The 24,153-nt window shown below is 43.3% G+C and overlaps 1 protein-coding gene across 3 annotated transcripts in view; it reads left to right on the forward strand.

Moving 5' to 3' along the window:
* The first annotated feature begins 2,861 nt into the window (after positions 1 to 2,861).
* The window catches only part of eral1 (Era-like 12S mitochondrial rRNA chaperone 1), a 28,169-nt gene continuing 6,877 nt past the window's right edge, over positions 2,862 to 24,153 (forward strand). Inside the window, exons 1-9 of one of the 3 annotated variants that reach the window (XM_072243520.1) lie at positions 2,862 to 2,983; positions 6,520 to 6,678; positions 12,139 to 12,266; positions 14,115 to 14,192; positions 17,169 to 17,215; positions 17,304 to 17,365; positions 18,050 to 18,162; positions 18,853 to 19,278; positions 21,737 to 21,886. In XM_072243520.1, coding sequence (XP_072099621.1) covers positions 2,920 to 2,983; positions 6,520 to 6,678; positions 12,139 to 12,266; positions 14,115 to 14,192; positions 17,169 to 17,215; positions 17,304 to 17,365; positions 18,050 to 18,162; positions 18,853 to 19,278; positions 21,737 to 21,886 — 1,227 coding nt within the window. In that variant the 5' untranslated portion in view covers positions 2,862 to 2,919. The remainder of the gene's footprint in view (positions 2,984 to 6,519; positions 6,679 to 12,138; positions 12,267 to 14,114; positions 14,193 to 17,168; positions 17,216 to 17,303; positions 17,366 to 18,049; positions 18,163 to 18,852; positions 19,279 to 21,736; positions 21,887 to 24,153) is intronic. The other 2 variants (XM_072243521.1, XM_072243522.1) reach the window with 2 other exon arrangements.

Consider the following 24,153-nt stretch of genomic DNA (forward strand, 5'->3'; position numbering starts at 1 on the left):
TCTTTCTTTAAAAAAGGAAGACATCTCCTTCGTTCTGAGGACGATCCTCTGTCAAGATGAAGCCACACTCAGGTTGGAGGAACAACACCTTATATTCCGTCTGGATAGCCTCCAACATGATGGCATGAACATTGACTTCTCTAACTTCCACTAATGCCCCACCTCCCCCCGTACCCCATTTGTTATATAAATATATATGTATTCTTTTTCTCTCTCTCTTTTTTCTCCCTCTGTCCCTCTCACTATACTCCTTGCCCATCCTCTGGGCTTTCCCCCCTCCCCCTTTCTTTCTCCCTAGGCCACCCGTCCCATGATCCTCTCATATCCCTTTTGCCAATCACCTGTCCAGCTCTTGGCTCCATCCCTCCCCCTCTTGTTTTCTCCTATCATTTCAGATCTCCCCCTCCAACTTTCAAATCTCTTACTAGCTCTTCCTTCAGTTAGTCCTGACGAAGGGTCTCAGCCTGAAACGTCGACTGTACCTCTTCCTAGAGATGCTGCCTGGCCTGCTGCATTCACCAGCAACTTCTATGTGTGTTGCTTGAAATCCCAGCATCTGCAGATTTCATGTTTGCGTTTTTAAAAACCTTGAAGTGGACGGGCTACAGCTGCACAAGACCATGAACATACACTCAGTGGCCACTCTATTAGGTACAGGAGGTTCCCTTCAACTGTTGTATACAATTTCCACTTTCCAGTATGACGCTAGCAGTTCCATTTTGTTGAATAGTTTCTTGGCCATTTATATGCAATTATTGACCTAGAAGCTACAATCTATAATGTGCAATGGATCAAATAGATCTTGATTTTGCAGTACTTTCAAATCATCTCATCCCATCATCACTTCCTTCTCTTCCTTTTGCACTCCTGTGATATTCCAGCTTTTCCTGAAATGAATGTCCACTATTCACTACAAAGACTTCAACGTTACTGTCAGTATGTGGTTAAAGCAGATTTCCCCGAGTCCTGGGTTGGTCCAAGTTTTGGCCTCTTCCCCCTCCTCCACCCCATATGAGGAATCATCTCTTTCTTTTTAAATCTTTTTATTGAATAAGTATACAAAGGGTAAACCATAAAGGCACTAATACACTGTTAAAAATTACAGGAGATATTAATACAGAAGAAAAAATTGATACAAACAGTGCAATTTAAACATAAAATAATATGGTAAAATAATAGTATACTAATTTTTATATATATATATCAATAGAGAAAAGGAAAAAAACCCCAAAAAGAGACCCCAAAAAAAACCCACCATGCAACTAAACTAAAAGCAAAGGAAAATCATCTCCATCTATCCGTCAGTCTTAGTCTACAAAAATGGTAGAGGAGTTCAGCAAGTTAGGCAGCTTCTAGGGAAGGGAGTAAATGGTCAATGTTTTGGGCTGAGGCCCTTCATCACAGTGGAAAGGAAGGGTGAAGAAGCCAGAGTAAAAAAGTGGGGGAAGGGGAAAGAGTACAAGTTGGCGGGTGATAGGTGAGGGGGAAGGTGGGTGTGTGGGGGAGAGGGGATGAAGTAAGAAGCTGGGAGGGAATAGATGGAAGAGGTAAAGGACTGAAGAAGGAATCTGATAAGAGAGGACAATGGACCATGGAAGAAAGAGGGTCACCAAAGGGAGGTGATAGGCAGGTGAGGAGAAGGGATAAGAGGGGAACCACTGGAAGGGCATCTTCTCGCAGCTACCATTGGGCAGGAGATACTGAAGTCTGAAATCTCACATCACCATGTTCAAGAGCTTCCCTTCAACCATATAGTTATTAAACCAAATGACAGAACAACACTGTGACCACTTTGATCAGTTTGGAATAAAATGGACTTTTTATTTTAATTGTGTACAATGTAAGTTTAATTGATGTTTTTCATGTTGTGAATGTTGTTTTTATAAAGTTTCTGTGCCTGTGATGCTGCTGCAAGTAAGATTTTCATTGCACTAAATACATATATAGCAATAACCTAGACTTTGACTGTGCACAAAATGCAGGAGGAACTCAGAAAGTTGGGCAGCATCCATCCATGGAGGTGAATAAACAGTTGATGTTTTGGCCTGAGATGCTTCATCAGGACTGGAATGCTTCCGGCTTCTGCCCTCTACAAATGCTGCCTGACTTAGAACATAGAACAGTACAGCACATTACAGGCCCTTTGGCCCACAATGTTGTGCTGACCCTCAAACCCTGCCTCCCATATAAGCCCCCACTTAAATTCCTCCATATACTCATCTAGTAGTCTCTTAAACTTCACGAGTGTATCTGCCTCCACCACTGACTCAGGCAGTGCATTCCATGCACCAACCACTCTCTGAGTAAAAAATCTTCCTCTAATATCCCCCTTGAACTTCCCACCCCTTACCTTAAAGCCATGCCCTCTTGTATTGAGCAGTGGTGCCCTGGGGAAGAGGTGCTGGCTATCCAGTCTATCTATTCCTCTTATTATCTTGTACACCTCTATCATGTCTCCTCTCATCCTCCTTCTCTCCAAAGAGTAAAGCCCTAGCTCCCTTAATCTCTGATCATAATGCATACTCTCTAAACCAGGCAGCATCCTGGTAAATCTCCTCTGTACCCTTTGCAATGCTTCCACATCTTTCCTGTAGTGAGGCTACCAGAACTGGGCACAGTACTCCAATTGTGACTTGCTGAGTTCCTCCAGAATTTCGTGTGTGTGTGTTGCTCTGGATTTCTAACATATGCAGATTATTTTGTATTTGGATGAGGAGTTGGAAATGGTCGAGCTTTATCCGCGTTGCCCAGTACGTTCGGGGTTTAACAGTGACGAGGCTGAGCAACAATGAGTCCTCCCGGCCCGGGGGTGGCGCTGCAGAGCCCAACAAGCTATCCCAACATTCCTGGTTTGCTCCCACAATGCACGGCGACCCTGTCATGGCGTCTGTGGGGAAGGTTTGGTGAGGGGAGTCCGGAATGTTGAGCGGGGTGGCGCTCCTCCGGGTGCTCGGCAACCTGAGCAGGCGGAGCTGCGGAACAGGTCAGTGGCGGCCTTACATACCCTTGTCCGCAGGGTGTGGAGGCAGCCCGAGGGTCCAAAACCCGGCCTCACATCCTGGGCTGCGTGCTAACCACTAACCACGGTCGGTCCAATCCGAACAGAACGCTTGTCTGAAACATTCACTGGTTTCCACCAAGTAAGCGGAGCAAGCCGGGCAATGCAAGAGGCTGGTAGTCACCGGAATGAGGCACTGAGATTTGGAAATGAAGGTTCCTTAGTAACACAGGCTGGAAACTTCCAGAGAACTGCTTCTTATACACAAAATAATCTGCAGATGCTGGGGTCAAAGCAACACTCACAACACGCTGGAGGAACTCAGCAGGTCGGGCAGCATCCGTGGAAAGGACCAGTCAACGTTTCAGGCCGAAACCCTTCATCAAGACTGAAGAGGGAAGGGGCAGAGGCCCTATAAAGAAGGTGGGGGGGGGGTGTGGGAAGGAGACGGCTGGTGGGTTCCAGGTGAAAAACCAGTAAGGCGAAAGATAAACGGGTGGGGCAGGGGAAGCAGGGAGGTGATAAGCAGATAAGGTGAAGAAGGAATAGGGGAAAACACAATAGGTAGTAGAAGAAGGTGGAACCATGAGGGAGGTGATAGGCAGCTGGAGGAGGGGGCAGAGTGAAATAGGGATAGGGGAAGGGAGGGGGAGCGAATTACCGGAAGTTGGAGAATTCTATGTTCCTACCAAGGGGCTGGAGACTACCTAGATGTTATACGAGGTGTTGCTCGTCCAACCTGAGTTTAGCCTCATGGCAGTAGAGGAGAACCTCCGCTTCCCATTCCCATTCGGATATGTCCATACATGGTCTCCTCTAGTGCTATGATGAGGCTAAACTCAGGTTGGAGGAGCAACACCTCATATACCGTATAGGTAGTCTCCAGCCCCTTGGTATGAACATAGAATTCTCCAACTTCTGGTAATTCCCTCCCCCTCCCTTCCCCTATCCCTATGTCACTCTGCCCCCTCCCCCAGCTGCCTACCACCTCCCTCTTGGTTCCGCCTCCTTCTACTACCCATTGTGTTTTCCCCCATTCTTTCTTCACCTTTCCTGCCTATCACCTCCCTGCCTTCCTTCACCCACCTCTTTATCTTTCCCCTTACTGGTTTTTCACCTGGAACCTACCAGCCTTCTTCCCACCCTGCCCCCCACCTTCTTTAAAGGGCCTCTGCCCCTTCCCCCTACAGTCCTGACGAAGGGTTCCGGCCTGAAACGTCGACTGATCTTTTCCACAGATGCTGCCCGACCTGCTGAGTTCCTTCAGTGTGTTGTGAGAACTGCTTCTTATGGTGATGGGCTAATCCTGGTAAGATGTTATCAGGAAGACTTGAGTTATAAGGAGAGGCTGGACAGACCGGGCCTGTTTTTCGTGAAGCAAAGGGGACTGAGACTTCAGGGAGGCTTATAAAATCATGAAAGGTGTAAATAAGGTGAATTACTAGGGTAGAGTAAAACTAGGCATAGGTTTAATGAGAGAGGGGAAAGATTTAAAGGGAACAAAAGTGGTAACTACATTTACACAGAGGGTGGCATTTATATGGATTAAGCTGCCCGAGTAAGTGTTAGCGGTAGCAACATTTTTAAAAAATCGTTTAGACAAGTTCATGGAAAAATTTAGAGAAATATGGACCAGACATAGGCAAATGGGACTAATTCACAGAAAAATTGGTCAGCATGAGTGCATTGTGCTGAAGAATGCAATTCTGTGCTGTTTTACTCTGATTTTGACAGAGTCACTGATCAAAGCACACACAAACATTTTTGTTACAAATTTTCATCAAAATCAGTCTGTTATGTTGTGAATATACTCAGTGATCTGACTGCTAGTTCTAGCTCTATTCAAACGTGGACTCCTAATTCTGTGATGCAGAAATTAAATGTTTAAAAATTCTTAATGAAGGATAATAGGCACTCTTACAGCTGATGCTCATGACTTCAAAGATGGAGATTCAAAGCAAATGATGTGCAGAAAGTCCCCCCCTCCAAAAAAATGTTTTTAGCCTAAAATATTACACAATTACGGACTGTACTGTTCTAGGTTTACAGATTGCTGGAAACAAAGTAGGCCTTTTTGATTTGAAATCAGCACTTAACAATTGCCTTAAATGTTCCTTTCACTTTCATCAACTGATTTCTGCTGTTTTAAATTTTCTGTTTTTGGAAATAGAGGAATTGTCTTGAGAAAGTGCACTGATTATAGCAGAAAATTGCCTTGTTTTGGGGCTTTGAAATTCAAAGTAACATTTATTATCAGAGGACACATCGGCACATACAACACTGAGATTCTTTTTCTGTGGGCATGCTCAGCAGATCCATAGAAGAGTAACTGTAAACAGCATCAATGAAAGAGCAACAGCACAGAAGACAACAAACTGCAAATGCAAATATAAAAAATGTGGCAATAAATAACAACAGCATGAAATAATAAGATAAAGCGACCTTAAAGTAAGATCATTGATTGTGGGACATCTCAATAGATGAGTGTAGTTATCCTCTTTTGATCAAGAGCCTGATGGGTGGATAGTAACTGCTCTTAAACCTGGTGATGCAAGTTCCTGAGGCACTTGTACTTTCTACCTGATGGCAGCAGAGTGGCTCAATGAGGCACCTACTCCATAAAATGCTCCAGTTGCTACCATCTGGGAAACGGTACCGCAGCATTAAAGCCAGCAACAGGCTCTGGGGCAGCTTCTTCCACCAGGTCATCAGACTGATTCGTTCACACTGATACAATTGTATTTCTATGCTATATTGACTGTCCTGTTGTACATACTATTTATTACAAATTACTAGATATTACACATTTAGATTGAGACGTAAAGATTTTTACTCAAGTATGTGAAGGATGTACGAAATAAAGTCAATTCAATTCAAATGACCCTTTTTGTTTGCTGTGGGAAAACCTGTACAAAGATTAAATCTTTCAAAAGCTTGGGCGACTGTGGTCTCCATGACTATGTTCTTGGCAAATTTTTCTACAGAAGTAGTTTGCCATTGGCCTCTTCTAGGCAGTGTGTTTACAAGACAGGTGGCCCCAGTCATTATCAATACTCTTCAGAGATCGTCTGCCTGACGTCGGAGGTCATATAACCAGGTTTTGTGATCTGCACCAGCTGCTCATGTGACCATCCACAACCTGTTGCTATGGCTTCATGCGACCCCGATAGGGGTGAGGAGTTTGCTAAGCAGGTGCTACTCCTTGCCCAAGGTGGCCCTGCAGGCCAATGGAGGGAAGGAGCGCCTTGTATCTCCTTTATAGAGACATCTCCACCCTGCTACCCTGAGTATGGAATTAACCAACTCCTTTGAATCACAATGTATGAATTGTGATGCCAGGATAAAGTAAGCCGTTGAGCCTGTTAATCAGATAAAAATTAAATATCCAACAATGCATATGTTGCAATTTTTGGAAGCCTCACTCCTAAGTTGTGTTATTTTAATTTGAGAGATATCTGCTGTGTAATTCTTCGCAATAAGATTTGCCATTGTGAAAGTAATGATGATGTGTGTTTTTTTAGCAGGTGCCTTTCTTGCAAATGACTCATTTCACAGGGTCATCTGTTTACCAGGAAGTTACTATGGAAGTAACTCAGCTTTGGGAGAAATCTTGGGTGTCGAGAAACCAGCGACTGAGAATCTCATCGGCCAGTACCCTCCTGCTGTTTCCATCAGTAAAGGTAGGTTTTGTTAGAAGCCAGGATTCTTTCAAGGTTGAGTAATTGACCTGTGACTATGATCATGGATCTGAGAATACTCAGGCTTTGATAAATACGTAGAGATAGAATCAGAATCAAGGTTCAAAGTCTATTTAGTTGGGATGTCGCCATATACAAACCTGAGATTCATTTTCTTGTGGGCATACTCAATAAATCCATAAGAGAACAATAACCATTATAGGACCCCCACCAACTTGGGCACTCAACCACTGTGCAAAAGACAACAAGCTGCAAATACAAAAAGAAGAAAATAATAATAAATAAATAAGCAATAAATAGCGAGGGCATAAGATGAAGAATACTTGAAAGTGAGTCCATCTGTTGTGGGAACATTTTATTGATGGGGGCAAGTGAAGTTATCCCCACAGGTTCAAGAGCCTGATGGTTGAGGTGGTAACTGTTCCTGAACCTGTTGGTGTGAGTTCTGAGGCTCCTGTACCTTATTTCTGATGGCAGCAGCGAGAAGAGAGCATGGTCTGGGTGGTGGATGTCCTAGATTATGGATGCTGCTTTTCTATGACATGCTATGTGTAGATGTGCTCAATAGTGGAGAGGATTTTACCTGCACGGACTGTGTTGTATCCACTACGTTTTCTAGGATTTTCCATTCAAGGGCATTGGTGTTTCTATACCAGGCTGTGATGCAAACAGTGAATATACTTTTACCACATATCTGTAGAAGTTTGTCAAATTTTTAGATGACATACCAAATTTTGCAAACTTCTTCAGAACTTGAGGCACTGCTGTGCTTTTCTCATAATGGCACTTGCGTCCTGGGTCCAGGACAGATCCTCTGAAGTGATAACACCGAGGAATTTAAAGTTGTTGACCCTCTCCACCGCTGATCCCCCCCAATGAGGACAGGCTCATGGACCTCCAGTTTCCACTTCCTGAAGTCAATAACAAGCTCCTTCGTTTTGCTGACATTGAGGAAGAGGTGGTTGTTTTGGCACCACCAGGTCAGATTTTCAATCTCCCTCCTACATGCTGATTCATTACCATAATTTGATTTGACCAACAATTGTGGTGTCGTCAGCAAGCCTAACTATGGCATTGGAGCTGGGCTTAGCCTTACAGTCATAAGTATAAAGCGAGTAGAGCAGGTTTACTAAGCACACGCCTTGTGTTGTGCCTGTACTGATGGAGATTGTGGAGGAGATGTTGTTGCCAATTGGAACTGACTGGGGTGTGGAGATGAGGAAATTGGGGATCCAGATGCGCAAGGAAGTATTGAGGCCAAGGTCTTGAAGCTTATTGATTAGTTTTGAGGGGATGATAGTATTGAATGCTGCGCTGTAATTGATAGAGAACATCTTGATGTATGCATCTTCCCTGTCCAAATGTTCCAGGGTTAAGTTTATGGACTGTTCAGAAAGCTGATGGTGGAGGGAAAGAAGCTGTTCCTAAAATGTTGGGTGTGCAGTTTCAGGGTCTTGTTCTGCCTCCCTGATGGTAGCAATAATAAGGAGGCATGTTCTGGGTGGTTAGGGTCCTTAATCATACATACTGCCTGTTTGAGGCGTTCCCTTTTGAAGATGTCCTCAATGGTGAGGAGGCTGGTGCTCATAATGGAGCTGGCTAAGTATGCAATCCTCTGTGGCTTCTTTTCAATCCTGTGTAGTGGCTTCTCCATACCAGACAGTGATGCAAACAATTAGAATGCTCTCCAGTTTCACATCTGTAAAAATTAAGCCAGTCTTTGGTGACATACCAAATCTCCTCTTGAAATATAGCCACAGATGTGCTTTCTTTGCCATTGCGTCAATGTGTTGGGCCCAGCAAGGAGGCTGATGTAGGCACAGGCACAGTTTATGCCTCAGGATACCTCTTCACACATACAGTGCCTTGTAAAAGTATTCGGTCCCCAAACCTTTGCTCACATAAGTGAGTATTACAACCAGGGATTTTGACCAATTTAACTGAGATTTTTTAAATTTGTGAATCATATGCTCCTATACAGTGAAAATTGTAAAGCATGAAAAGCTAAAAATTAAAAACTGAAATATCAGCAGTTCAAACATAGTCAACCCTTCAGTACCTCTCGCAGCTATTATCTTTTTGGATAAGTCTGTATTGGCTTTACACAATGTAATAGAGCAAGATTTGCCAACTGAAGAGATGGTGGAGGCATTAGTAATGATCTTTCAAGAATCACTAGATTCTGAAATGGTTCCGGAGATCCAGAAAATTACAAGTGTCACTGCATTTTTTAAGAAGGGAAGGACGCAGAAGAAAGGAAATTGTAGGCCAGTTAGCCTGACTTCAGGGATTGGAAAGATGTTGGAGTCCATTTATTTATTTATTTTTTTGGCATGTACCTGCGTGCGTGCACATCTGTGCGTGTGCGTGAGTTCGTGATGTCTTTTTCATGCTTTTACAAGGCACGGAGCGAGAGAGAGACTGTGTGGCGCGCCACTCCTCACACAAACATTTTCGCAGTATTTTTCCCTTTTTTTATTTTACGAGGTCGAGTTGCGATCTTGACACTCAACCCGGCAAGGATGGAAAGCGTACTCGGGGGGGGCAGACCCGACTGGTTTCGAACCTGGGAACCTCCGCTCCCGGGTCTGGCGCCGATGTTGTTGAGCCACCAGCCTGCCCTGGAGTCCATTATTAAGGATGAAATGTTAGAGTAGTTGGAGGCACATGAGAAAATAGGCCAAAGTCAGCAGGGTTTCCTTGAGGGGAAATTTTGACTAACTAATCTGTTGGAATTCTTTGAGGAAATAATAGGCAAGGTAGACAAAGGAGGGTCAGTGTATATTGTTTACCTGGATTTTCAGAAGGCCTTTGACAAGGTGTTTCATATGAAGCTGCCTAACAAAATGCGAGGCAGTGGTATTACAGGAGGGGTACCAGCATGGATAGAAGATAGGCTGACTGGCAGGAGGCAAAGAGTGCGGATAAAGGGGGCCATCTCTGTTCGGCTGCTCTTGACGAGTGATGTTTCGCAGGGGTCAGTGTTGGGACCGCTTCTTTTCACGTTATATGTCAGAGGTTTGGATGATGGGATTGGTGGCTTCATGCCCAAGTTTGGATAATACGAGGGTAGATGGAGGGGCAGGTAATGTCGAGGAAGCAGGGAGTCTACAGAAGGGCAGGCCGATTAGGAGAATGGGCAAAGAAGTGGCAGATGGAATATATTGTTGGGAAGTCTGCAGTCATGTACTTTGGTAGAAAGAATAAAGGCGTAGACTGTTTTTTTAAACTGGGAGAAAGTTCAAAAATCCAAGGTGCAAAGGGAGTTCTTGTGCAGGGTTCCCTGAAGGTTAACTTGCAGGTTGAGTCAGTGGTAAGGCTGGCTAATGCAATGTTAGCATTAATTTCAAGAGGACTAGAATATAAAAGCAAGGATGTATTGCTGAGGCTTTATAAGGCATTGGTCTGACTGCATCAGAATATTGTGAGCAGTTTTGGGCCCCATATCTAAGAAAATATGTGCTGGCATTGGAGAGTGTGCGGAAGAGGTTCAAGAGAATGATCCCAGGATTGAAAGGGTTAACATGTGAGGAGTGTTTGATGGCTCTGGGTTTGTAGTGGCTGGAGTTTAGAAGAATGAGGGGAGGAAATGTCATTGCAACCTATCGAATATTGAAAGGCCTAGGTACAGTGGATGTGGAGAGGATGTTTCCTGTAGTGGGTAAATCTAACACCAGAGGGCACAGCCTCAGAATAGAGGGACCTGAGAACATAGAAGAGGAATTCAATTTTAGCCAAAGTGTAGTGAATCTGGAATTCATTGCCACAGACGCCTGTAGTGGAGGCCAAGTTATTGAATATACTTAAAGCAGAGGTTGATGTGTTCTTGGAAAGAGAGGGGTAATACATCAGCTATGATGGAATGGCAGAGAAAACCTGATGGGCTGAATGGCCTAATTCTGCTCCTATGTCTTATGGTCTTATGGAATTTAATGCAGACAAGTGTTGCACTTGGGAAAATCAGGGTTGAACTTGTGCAGTGAGCGGTAGGGCTCTGAGGAGTGCGGTAGAACGGAGCGATCTGGGAATACAGGTTCAAAATTCCTTGAAAGTGGCATCACAGGTAGATAGGGTCGTAAAGAAATGCGTATTGGCCTTCATAAATCAAAGTATTTAGTAAAGGAGTTGGGAGGTTACATTGAAATTGTATAAGATGTTGGTGAGGCCTAATTTGGAGTGTTGTGTCCAGTTTTGGTCACCTACCTACAGGAAAGATGTCCCAAGATTGAAAGTGACCAGAGAAAGTTTACAAGAGTGTTGCCAGGACTTGTGGACATGAGTTATAGGGGAAGTTTCAATAGTTTAGGACTTTATTCCTTAGGGTGTAGAAGATTGAGGGTAGATTTGATAGAGGTATACAAAGTCTTGAGTTGTATAGCTACAGTAAATGCAAGCAGGCTTATTCCAGAGGTTAGGTGAAAGTGGAACCAGTTCATGGATAAATACATGGATGGGAGGGGTACGGAGAGGTCCAGAGGTTTATGATCTAGGCGCAGTTTGATGGGTCTAGGCAGATTTATAGTTTGGACTAGATGGGCCTGTTTCTGTGTTGTATGACTATGACTGTATGATTCTAATGCCTCTACTTCTTCAGGAGACAAGTGAAATTTTGCATATCACCAGTGGTGCAGTGCTAGCCGGAGCTTTTACACGTATTCTGCATTGTTTTTGTTCGATCTTAATACGCAACGGGCAGCAGTTTAGTGTAGTGGTTAGCACAATGCTGTACAGTTCCAGCTATCACCAGTCTCAGTTCAATTGCTGCTGTTGTCTGTAAGGCATTTATACTTGCTCCCCGTCATTCATATATTTCCTTTGGGTACTCCAGTTTCCTCTGACATTTCAAAGATGTACAGGTTAGGGTTAGTGAGTTGTGGGCTAAATATGTTGACACCAGAAGCGTGGCAAGGCTTGTGGACTGCCCCCTGCACATCCTCCGACTCTGTTGGTCATTGACGCAAACAACACTTTTCACTGTACATTTCGATGTATATGTGACAAATAAAACTAATCTCCTTTAAATCTTTGAGTAATGATTTGCTCTGTATGAACAGTATGCAAGACAAGTTTTTCACTGTATCTTGGGACACGTGACAATAAACCTATTCCATGACTGAGCTGTCTTTATTTCAATGTCCAACACTGTTGGTGAGATGGCACAATATAAATTTACTGCTTCTGTTTGAAAAAGTCAAAAACGGCTGCCAACACCTATGCTCTACATCACACCTCAACTTTCCAAACTTAAGTAAGTTTATATAACTGACCCACCAGAATAATTTTAGACAATATGCACAACCTGGCCATATTAGTCAGAGCCCAGTACCCAGATCTGAATGCAGCAGGTGTGTGTAGACTTTTTCTGGTTATCGGCATCCGACTGTATGCTCCATACTTCACCTTTACTCAACGCGAGGCTAAACTTGTGCTTCTCTCCCACAGACGAGCAGGAGAGCCTCCTCCACCATCAGCCAGACCAGCCACCAAACCCACAAGTGCTGAGAGTTGCAATTATCGGTGCTCCCAATGCTGGAAAATCCACTCTGTCAAATCAGCTTCTACATAGGAAGGTAAACCTAACACCGTTTTGTGGATGGATCGAAGCCTTCTGATTTTATCTGGGGAACTTTTTTGAAAATTGCTTAAGGTCCTCCTCCTTTCTGCAAACTCCACCACCCTTCCCTTCCCTATAGTCTCTAAGACATGGCATATTTATTTATTTTATTTAGAAATGCAGTACACAATGGACCTTTATGTCCCAATGAGTCACACCACCCAGCAACCTACATATCTAACCCTAACCTAATCACAGGACAATTCACAATGACCTATTAGCCAGAAGGTCTATGGAATGTGGGAGGAAACTGGAGCACCTGGTGGGGAATCACACACTCATGGGGATGAGTGTACGAACTCCTTACAGATGGAGTGGGAATTCACCTCCAAACTCTGCTGCCCAGAGCTGTAATAGTGTCGTGCTAACCACTACACTACCGTGGCACCTCAAAAGCAAAGAGAAGAGTAAAATAATAATGGGGACATTTGGTCCAGCGAGTCTGTTCTGCCATTTGATCATGGCTGATTTGTTTTTCCTGTTAACTCCATTCTCCTGCCTTCTCCCTGTGATCTTTGATGCTCTTACTAATCAGGAGCCTATCAACCTTCACTTTAATTATACCAAATGACTTGACCTCCACAGCTGTCTATGCAATGAATTCCACAGATTCACTATCCACTGACCAAAGAAATTCCTCCTCATCTCTGTTCTACTGGGATGCCTTTCTATTCTGAGGCTGTGCCATTTGGTCCTAGTTCTGCCACTATTGGAAACATCCTCTCTCTCCACGCCCACTCTATCTCAGACATCCCACCCTGCAAAAACTGATTTCAGGGAGGTAGCACCATCAATTTGCGGGAGACTTCCGGGAGAGGCGGGATGTCTGTAGTAGAGTAGCTCCTTAGCAGCTAGCCAGCTAGTTTAAATAACGTTAGCTATGCTAATGAACGAATGACACCTGTTAAACTCACCTCAACATGTCTTTTACAGTCTTAACCCACCAAGGGCAACAGAAAAGTCACTGTTGCAAACAGTGCAGTGAGGAACACTGTCATTATTTTTGACCCCTATTAGGCAGGGGTACACTTTAGTGTAGTCTGGGGTGACGTACGTTTTATATTTTCTTTTTTTTTGGAACACTCTGCCATGGCGCGCGTGCTCTCGCTTGCTTTCTCTCTTGCTCTCTCGATCGCTTTCTCGCTCGCGCTCTCGCTTGCTTTCTCTCTTACTCTCTCGCTTGCTTGCTCTCGTGCTCTCACTTGCTTTCTCTCGCTCGCTCTCAAAAAAATTGATTTCCGTGATATTATATATAATTTGCGGGCATCAGGGAGCCACTATTAATATGCGGGAGACTCCCAGAACTTCCGGGGGAGGTGAGATGTCTGCTATCTAGGCTTGATGGAGGGTCAAAGCCTGAAATGTTGTCTGTTTATTTGTCCGTATAGCCTCACTCAGCCTGATGTGCTGAGTTCCTCAAGCATTATTGTGTGTTTCTCTCTAGGCTTTATAAAATTCAGTAGGCTTCAATCAGATTTCCCCATATTCTTCCAAATTCCACCGAATACAGACCCAGAGCCATCAAACACTCCTCGTATGTTAAGCCTCATGAACCTCCCCTGGACCCCCTTCAATTCCAGCACATCCTTTCTCAGATAAAGGACCAAAAACATTTACATACATTTTCCATGGAATATACTACAATTTCTGAAGCTGAAATGTGTTTGTGGAGAATTAGGCAGCTGGATGAATTGTTGTATGAAATTACCTTTGTCTTCCTGCTTTAAACAGTAACTGCTGAAAAGCTTTCCTCAGCTTTAGTTCAGCTTCAATGTAACATGCTTATCTGCTTGTTGTGTTGCAGGTCTTTCCGGTTTCGAGCAAGGTCCACACGACACGGTGTCGAGCTCAGGGAGTCATCACGGAAGGAGAGACCCAAATAGTATGTGACTGCCTTTGAAATATTTCGAGTCAGAACACTACAGCCTTTCGGCGCATCTAGTTGAAAAGTTCAAAGTAAATTTATTATCAAAGTACATATATATCACCATGTACAACCCTGAGGTAGCTTTCTTGTGAGCATTGACAGTAAGTACAAAGAAATACAGTAGAATCAATGCACACAACAAGGTGGACAACCAACCAACATGTAAAAACAACAAATGGTGCAAATACGAGAAAAACAATGAATATTGAGATCTTGACCTGAAGAGTTTCTGAAAGTGAGTCCATAGGTTGTGGGAAGAATTCAGTGTTGGGGTGAGTGAGGTTATCCCATCTGGTTCAAGAGCCTGATGTTTGAGGGGTAGTAACTGTTCCTGAATCTGGTAGTGTGGGTGCTGAGGACCTGTGCCACCTTCCTGATGGCAGCAGAGAGATGGCCTGGATGGTAGGGGTCCTTGATGATGGATGTTGCTTTCCTGTGGCACCACTCCTTGTAGATGTGCTCAGTGGTCCTTGCCAAACTGTTATTCTGCCTAGTCCGGTCGACGTGCACCCTGGCCATAGCCGTCCGTACCCCTCTCACCCGTGTGCTTATCCAAACATCCCTTAAATGTTGAAATCGAATCTGTTCCACCACTTCCATTGGCAGCTCGTTGCACACACTCACCAGCCTCTGAGTGAAGGAGTTCTCGCTCAGGTTTCCTTCATTATTTTTAAAAAACTTTTCAGCGACCCAAGCTCCGCTTTGTTTCATGGTCATTAGTGAACCTGGTTGCTTCCTCATAGTTCATAGAGTTATACAGCACAGATTCTGTGAGGTCCCGATCCTCTGTTCTGTGCTGAGTCTGGTAGCTCTTGCTGCAGAATGGCTCTTCACCAACCTGCAGTCTTAGAAAGTAAATGTCAGGAGGATATTGACAATGGCAGTAAAGGAAATATTAGTGTGTCCAGCCCACTTCGCACAAGTTTTCGAAAAACCACTTTCACAAAGTGAAATGGTGAGTCATCACATAATCGGAGTACAGCACAGAAATGGACTGTTCTGCCACCCTCCCCAGTTTTCTGGGATCTTACTTTTGGCTAAAGAAAATATCTATCAGGGCCCTAGCTATCTCTTCTCTCACTTCCCATAACAACTTTAAGTACTTCTCATTTGACCCTGGGATTTATCAACCATTATACAGTACTGTGCAAAAGACCTGGCCACATGTGAAAAAAAGATTGTGTAGAGCAAAGATCCTTTCAAAAATAATAAAATGAAAAGTTTACAACAGGAATTCTGCAGATGCTGGAAATTCAAGCAACACACATAAAAGTTGCTGGTGAACGCAGCAGGCCAGGCAGCATCTCTAGGAAGAGGTGCAGTCGACGTTTCAGGCCGAGACCCTTCGTCAGGACTAACTGGTTAGTAGTTAGTCCTGACGAAGGGTCTCGGCCTGAAACGTCGACTGCACCTCTTCCTAGGGATGCTGCCTGGCCTGCTGCGTTCACCAGCAACTTTTATGTGTGTTAAATGAAAAGTTTCTAAGTATCAAAATTTTTAAACTGCGTCAATTCTCTTAGGTACACTATTGTGCAGTTTTATAAGAAAATCAGCTGGTGGTTGTTCCAAGCATCTTGGAGAACTTGCCACAGTTCTTCTGCAGACTTAGGCTGTTTCACTTGCTTCTGTCTCCAGGTAACCCCAGACACCCTTGATGATGTTGCGATCAGGGCTCTGTGGAGGCCGTACCATCTAAAACCAAATTAGAAAAATTTAGGGCGCCTACGACTTTTGCACAGTATTGTACTTCTCCTGATAGCGACCTCCTCCTCCTCCTCCTCCTCAATACTAACCAGCTCCAGGTTATCATATGAATTTATCTTCCATGTAAGATTAAGATCTAGTATTAACATTAGTTACATTTGTCTCATGTACATCGAAACACACTGAAATGTGTCAATAACCAACGCAGTCTGAGGATGTGCTGGGGGCAGCCCACAAGTGTCGCCATGCTTCTGGCGCCAGCATAGCATGCCCACAACTTACTCACCCATGTGTCTTTAGAATGTGAGAGGAAACCGAATCACCTGGAGAAAACCCAAGTGGTTGTGGGCAGAACCTACAAACTTTTTACAGACAGTGGCGGGAATTGAATCTTAATCACTGTCTTTGTAAAGCATTGCACAAACTGCTGTGTACTCTACCTCCTCCTCACATTACCATGCCACCCCTTCTCCTTAGTGAGTATAAATGAGGCCCCTATTATCTGTACTCTGTGCCAAGACAAAGTAAATCATAGATTTTACATATGTTTGTTCAGGTTCTCATTTCTTGCCCTTTTAAGGAATTGTCTCCACCTCTGACTCTTTCTTTGCTTTACTCACCACTCCTGAAGGCCTCACCCCTGCCAGTTTATTTTTTCTATATCCTTTTGTCATTGAGATCTACCTCATTCTTCCCTGGCTTCATTCTTAAGTAAGTGCTGATCATCCAATTTAATTTCTAGCATCTGCAGAATTCCTGTTGTATCCAATTTGTACCCAGTTTGCATGCTGTAATTGCTTAACAATTGTGAACGCAAACAGCGCATTTCACTGTATGTTTCAATGTACATGCAATAAATAAATTTGAAGTCTTAAACCTCATCTACTGCCTTTTTAAACCTACCTTCGTTCCTACCTCAGAAGGAAAATACAAATTACCTCAGCACCTTTTTTTCCCACCAATGGATGTCAGTTTTCAAATAGCATGTTTGTAACAGAAAACTAGCTTAACAAACCCGCTGATCCTAATTATCTGATCACCTTCCCCCTTCCACTGTTGTACACCACCTTTCAAATGAGGCATTGGTACCACCTCCTTTTCCCTTTCAGTTCCTGATCTGCATTTGATTTCCCTGCGAGGTGTTTCTTTTTTGGTAGAGTCTGTGTGGGTGCATATCATTGCTCATTCTGGTACTGCTCCTGACCTCCTCTCACTCTCTTTCTACAGGTTCTCCTTGATACTCCTGGACTCATTTCTCCCACCAAAGTGAAAAGGTTTTGTTTACTTTCGTCACATTTTCCTCTTTCTGAGGCCTGTGTACATCAGTTGTTTTTAACAATTTAACTGTTCCTTTCTTGCCAGGCACAATTTGGAGAAGTCACTGCTGGTTGATCCCTGGCACTCGGTAAAGGCAGCAGACCTGGGTGAGTGGTTTAGCTTAGCCCCAACCATTACCTTTCATTAGATTAGTTTTATTTATCACATTTGAGGTGCTTGGTACTGTTACGGTTAATGTAACTTTATTACTGTGGCAGCAAACACCAATCGGGATTCAATTCCCACTGATGCATGCAAGGAGTTTGTACGTTCTCCCCATGACCACATGGGTTTCCTCTGGGTGCACCAGTTTCCTACCATATTCCAAAGACGTGCAGTTAAGGTTAGTGAGTTGTGGGCATGCTATGTTGGTGCTGGAAACGTGGTGACACTTGTGAACTACCCAGCACAGTCTTTGCTGATTTGATTTGATTCAGGCAACATGTTTCACTGTATGTTTCAATCTTATGATGTGCATCTGACAAATAAAGTTAATATACAGCGAAATGCAATATTTATATTAACAACCAACAGAACCTAAGGATGTACTGAGGCAGCCGCAAGTGTTGTTAAAAAAAAACTCCAGTGCCAACATAGCATGCCCACAGTGTTCAACAGAACAACAACAGCAAAACAAGCCTCTTTCCTACCCATGCACAAATCAGGGCCTCTGACTCCAATCCTCTAATCCTCGGCACAAGCCCTGGACTGGCAGACATTCGGCTTCCAACCTGTACCAATATCTGCAGGCTATGCCTGAATTGCTTCATGTGTTGTGTTTTTCTTCCTAGTGCTTGTTTTGGTCGATGTTTCTGACCACTGGACTCGCAACAAGCTACATACTGAAGTGATGAAATGTCTTTCTCAAAATCCCCAGATTCCGGCAGTTCTCGCCCTGAATAAGGTAGGCAGCAAGAAGCTGACGTTATCTTCTTGTTACTAGGCTTGTCACTGTTACATGAAGCTGGACCTCTGTTCCAGAAGGAAATAACTTGGGAACTTAATGTTCTGGTAAAGTCAGTAGTGCTGTTTTTACATACCAAGAGTCAATAGGTAATACTTGTCTCTGGGTTAGATTGTGGGTTTGAATCCTGCTTAAGCACAACCAGACTAATGCTACCTATAAACATAGGAGATTCTACAGGTGCTTTTCATGAGCATTGCTCAAGGTGCATTCAAGTTCAAGTTGAAGTTTAATTGTCATTGGATGATATATGAACGCTCATAAATACAGCCAAATGAAGCAGCGTTACTCGTTATCCTGAATTTGAATTATCCCTCTACCACACAAAAAAGAAATCAGTTATCTTTTGCAATTTATGAGATCGTTGCACACAAGTATTGCATGTCCTAACTTACAACAGTAGCTACACTTCAAAAGTGTTTCCCACTTTGAACATCCTGTGATTGTGCAAGGTGATCTACGTGCATGCATGATTTTTTTTTTCCGTTGGTGAGGGGCCCTTAAGATGCTGTGCATGGTCCTAGGGTAATTTCATCATAAATAGAGAGAGCTCACTAAATCAAAGAAATCATATTTTTTTACCAGAACAATGACAAACGCTTCAGCCATCCTTCTGCCTCTTGGTTCTAGGTGGACCTGTTAAAGTGCAAAGGCCTCCTCCTGGATTTGACAATCAAGCTGACAGAAGGAATAGTGAACAACAAGAAACTGAAGGTGAAGCCACGGTACAACTCACTGCCACAGCCTATTGGGAGAGAGAGAACTGGCGAAGCAGGAGACATGCCTGTCAAACAGGCAAGAAATCAGGACAGCACTGTGGATGTGTCCGAGGAAACACACAGCCCCCACTCACAAGGAGATCTACATCGTTTGGAAATATCTAGTGACAGTAACAACAGCATATATCAGCCAGTGGGCACAGAAACTGCTCAGCAGCAAGCATCTGCTCCTCCACACGGCACCTCTGAGAACTGGAAAAACCGACAGGGCTGGCCTCACTTCAAGGAGGTGTTCATGCTTTCTGCTGTCAATGGCGAGGAAGTGGATACTTTACGGGTGAGTGTGCAAGGCTGCTTTCCTCTGGACACTGCCTCAAGGATGACCAAGCGTAACAGAAAGGGCTAAAATAATAAAACATAATGTAATGTAACATCATAATTTTATTTAGTTTTTATTCATGGATACAACATGATAATGGGACTGAGCCTGTGCGGCCCAGTTACATCCATGTGATCAAATTTCACAATATTTGTCAGTGATAATAAGCCTGATTGTGATGACTTCTCCTCTCCCATATAACACAGGATTGAAAGCAAGTAAAATGGACTAATTCAGGGAACTCAGTGGGTATATGAGAGGTAAAAATAATAAAATGTCATGTAATGAACCTAACATTTTATTTATTTATTTAGTTTTATTTAGTCTTTAGAGTTTTATTTATTATTTATTGATTGATTTAATTCACTTATTGAGATACAGTGTGGAACAGGCCCTTCTGGTCCTTCAATCCATGTCGCCCAGAAACTCCCCAACTTAATCGTAGCTTAATCACGGGACAATTTACAATGACTAATCAATCGGTGCATCTTAGGACTGTGAGAGGAAACAGGAGCACATGGAGGAAACTCACTCAGTCACAGTGAGGACGTGAGACTCCTTGCACACAGCGGTGGGAATTGAACCCGGGTCGCCCGTACTGTAAAGCGTTGTGCTAACCATTAGTCTGCTGTTACTGCCCTATTTAGAAATGGAACACAGTAACAGGATTTTCCAGCCCAACGAGCCTGTGCAGCCCAATTACACCCATGTGATCAATTAAACTACTAACCCGTATGTCTTTGGAATGTAGGAGGAAACTGGAGCACCCGGAGGAAACTCTTGCAGTCAGAGGGAGAACGTACAATCTAATTACAGACAGTGCTAACTACTACACTACTGTGCTGCCCGATGTAACAGAATTATATGTATAGATACATAACTTAACAAAATAATGAACCCACGAACACCACCTCATTATTGGTTTTGTACCATTTATTTACATTTGTAATTTTATTTCCTGCTGCCACAAAACAATATTCATGTCATTCAGTCAGTGATTACAATTCTGATTCTGATGGACAGGAGGCTTTTAACAAGGCAACTGCTGTAGAAAGGGGGTAAAGTTATGTTGTTTACAAAAAAATTGGGTTTTGTGTAGTTATGTTACTGCCGATAAAATCTTTACCCAAAGGCCTATCTTAGGTGATTGGAGCTTCGTGCCTTTGCGATGGGTTTCAGCAGAATACCTGTGGAGGTATTTGCTCCAGATCTTCTGCTTTTAAATTGTTTCTCCAGCTCAAACAGTGAAAGTGAGTTGATTTGAATCGAATAATTCACTGTGACAAAGATTTCAAATAATGGAGATATTTTTTAAAAATACTTCATCTGGAAGGAGAATGAAGCAGACAGAATAAGTGGTTTAAGGAGCAAATATTTAAAAACATACATAAATGGCATAAATATCGATAACATTTATGTATTTATGCACATTCTATTCCATATCCGTACTTTAAACACTAAATTTATTTTTTATATAATTCTTTAATCTGTATAATTGTTGAATGTTGATTTTTGTTGCATGTCGTGCCCTGACCAGCACACCACGGCAAATTCCAAATATATATAAATGTACGCTCAGTGGCCATTTTATTTTGTACACCTGTTCATTAATGCAAACAGCTAATCAACCAATCATGTGCTTTGACCGTGGAATGATTGTTGGTGCCAGATGGAGTGGTTTGAGTATTTCAGACACTGCTGATCTCCTGGGATTTTCACACACACACAACAGTTTCTAGAGTTTATAAAGAGTGGTGCAAAAAACAAAAAAATCCAGTGCGTGGCAGTTCTGTGGATGGAAGTGCTTTGCTAATGAGAGAATTGCCAGACCGGTTCAAGGTGGAGAGGGTCAACAACTTGAAATTCCTCAATGTTATCATTTCGGAGACCTGTCCTGGGCCCAGCTCATAATTTCAATTACGAGGAAGGCAGGGCAGTACCTCTATTTCCTTAGGAGTTTGTGACATCTTAAACTTCTATAGGTGGGAATGGAGAGTATACTCACTGGCCCTTGATCAGAAAATTCTACAAAAAGTAACGGATACAACCCCGTCTGTCACAGAAGTATGCCCGCAAAAAAGTGAATCTCGGGGTCTTATATGGTGACGTATGTACTTTGATAATAAATTCACTTTGAAGCTGACAACAGCTCAGGTATTCACTTGTTAAAACAGCGGTGTGCAGAAGGGAATCTCAATGCGCAACACAATGAACCTTGAAATGGATGGGCTGCAGTAGCAGAACCTTGAGGATTCTGCTGTTGTACTTAATAAATAAAGTGGTCACTGAGTGTAAATGGTAAATAAATCTGATCCTTTCTGTTGTGTTGAGGAAAATCTGGTTATTTAATTCACTGATATTTGCAATCCCTGAAAGCATTCTGGGATCATACACATTGATTTCTCTTGGTTTTCAGCATTACTTTGTGTCAAAGGCCCAGCCAGGGCGGTGGGATTACCACAGCGACGTCGTCACCGATCAGTCACCCCAGGAGATCTGCTGTAACCTGATACGGGAGCGGTTACTGGAGTATCTGCCTCAGGAGGTGCCATACAACATCACACAGGTACTGCTGGGTCAATTAAGTTATCTGTCCTGTCTCAGTTGGACAGCTGCTGTAGCCGACTGTGTACATACAGCTATTGATGCTTCTGGACACGTCTTCAGTGATGTTCCTGGAATCATCGGGTGTTTCAGGTCTTTCAACATCATACAACCTCCTCCAGGTGATCCAGCTGGGGCTGATCAGACCCCAGCTTGTCCCCAGATGGCTGGCTACTTATGACTCCATGGCTCCCCTCTTGAGGCCCTCTCTGCCGCATCGGTGGTACTGCGGATGGCTCTCCTCTTCCTCTCTCCCTCGATGCCCAAAATGCTGAAAGTTCTAACTAAAGAACGGGCTACAAATCCCCTACAACCAACCTCCTCTGGGAGACACCTCGCTCTCCATCCAGCCTGCTGACAGTTGCTGACCAGTCCTGCGTACTTGGAGAGCTTCCTTTTGCACTCATAAGTTCTCAAGAAGCTATTCAGGCAAACTTCTTGTTCAGGTGGATGTCTTGGCATCATTCAAAAAAGGACCTTGTATTTCTTGCATACTCCACATCATTATCACATCCTAATCACCCCCCCCAAAAAAGAAATTGGTTGCTTGTCTTATTGTTGTGTTAGGGATCTTGCTGTGTACAAACTAGTTCAAGGATCAGGTTTATCCCATTATAAGATATAGGAGCAGAATTAGGCCATTTGGCCGGTCGAGGGTGCTCCACCATTTCATTGTGGCTGATGCATCGAAGCATACGGTGAAATGCGTCGTTTGCATTAACAGCCAACACACTTAAGAACATGCTGAGGGCAAATGTTGCCACACACTTTGGTGCCAACACAGCATGCCCACAATGCTTGACAGAACATAGCAATAAAATGACAGCAGCACTGTCGGATCCTGATGTTTTTGTGATTTGGAAGTAAAGAATGAGACATAAAACTTCTTGCTTACGATTCTTTCATTAAGTGTTACTAGAGCAGAAAGCAAACAAGAGGAGCTGAAAGAACAAAGAAGGAAAAGGAAAACGCTGTTATGGTTGCCAGACAAAGATAACAAAATTCCAGTGATAACAATTAACCTACAACATAGCCAGATTCCAGTAGTGAATCTGCTACTGAAAACTAAGAAGTTTGTAGGAAAGTACAGAAGCAACTGCACCATAGTTACTGAAAAATTCACTGACCGATTACATGTATACAGGTGATTGCATATAAAAATACAAGCAAGCATAGGAAAGGTTAACTACAAGAAAAATAGTAATTCTACACCTTAATTGAGGTTGAGAGGGAAAATAAATCAGCCATGATGCAATGGTAGAGCAGACTCGATGGGCCGCATGGCCTAATTCTGCTCCCATGTCTTGTGATATATTGTTACTGTGTTTTGGAATGGTTTACTCTATGAATAGAGCAGAGATTCTGCAAATCCAGGTCCCTCCCTCACTGGGGAATCTTGCATGAAACTCCACTCTCAGCACTAATTATCACCCTCTGTCTGAGCGCAGGGGAGGAAAAGATGAGATGTGCAGTATTTTAAAGCATACTCTTCTTTTTCTATACACAAATGCCCTTGGAGATGTTCTGCAAAACTCTTTTGGGCCACTTGGTCTAAGAAAGGAGTGGTATTGGAGAGGGTACAGAGTAGGTTCATGAGAATGCTCCCAAGTTAACATGTGAAAGGCTCTGGGCCTGTACTTGCTGGAATTTAGAAGAATGAAGGGGGTCTCATTGAAACCTACCGAATACAAGTGTCCCCCGCTTTTCGAACATTTGCTTTACAAAACCTCACCGTTATGAAAGACCTACATTAGTACCCTGTTTTCACTTTCAGAAGGTGTTTTCACTGTTACGAAAAAAAAATTCAGCGCGCGATAAAAGGCAGTGCGCCCCGAGCAGCCGCTCTCCCCCGGATTCGGAACTGCTTTGCTTTAACACGTGCCTGTGAGCAGCCATTTGCAAGATGAGTTCTAAGGTATCTGAAAAGCCTGAAAGAGCTCGTAAGGGTGTTACACTTACGGTAAAACTAGACATAATTAAGCGTTTCGATCATGGTGAACGAAGTAAGGACAAAGTGAGTTTGGCTTGTGGAAGCTGACGAAGATGATGTTGAAGAGGTTTTGGCATCCCATGACCAAGAACTGACAGATGAAGAGCTGATGCAATTGGAAGAAAAAAGGATAACAATCGAAACCAAATGAGTGATGATAAAGTACGACTTTAATTTTGAAAGGGTACGTCCGTTTAGGGGATATTTGCAAGATGGTTTGAGTCCTTATTAAAGAACTG

This window comes from Mobula birostris, chromosome 25 (assembly GCF_030028105.1).
Source record: "Mobula birostris isolate sMobBir1 chromosome 25, sMobBir1.hap1, whole genome shotgun sequence".
NCBI lineage: Eukaryota > Metazoa > Chordata > Chondrichthyes > Myliobatiformes > Myliobatidae > Mobula > Mobula birostris.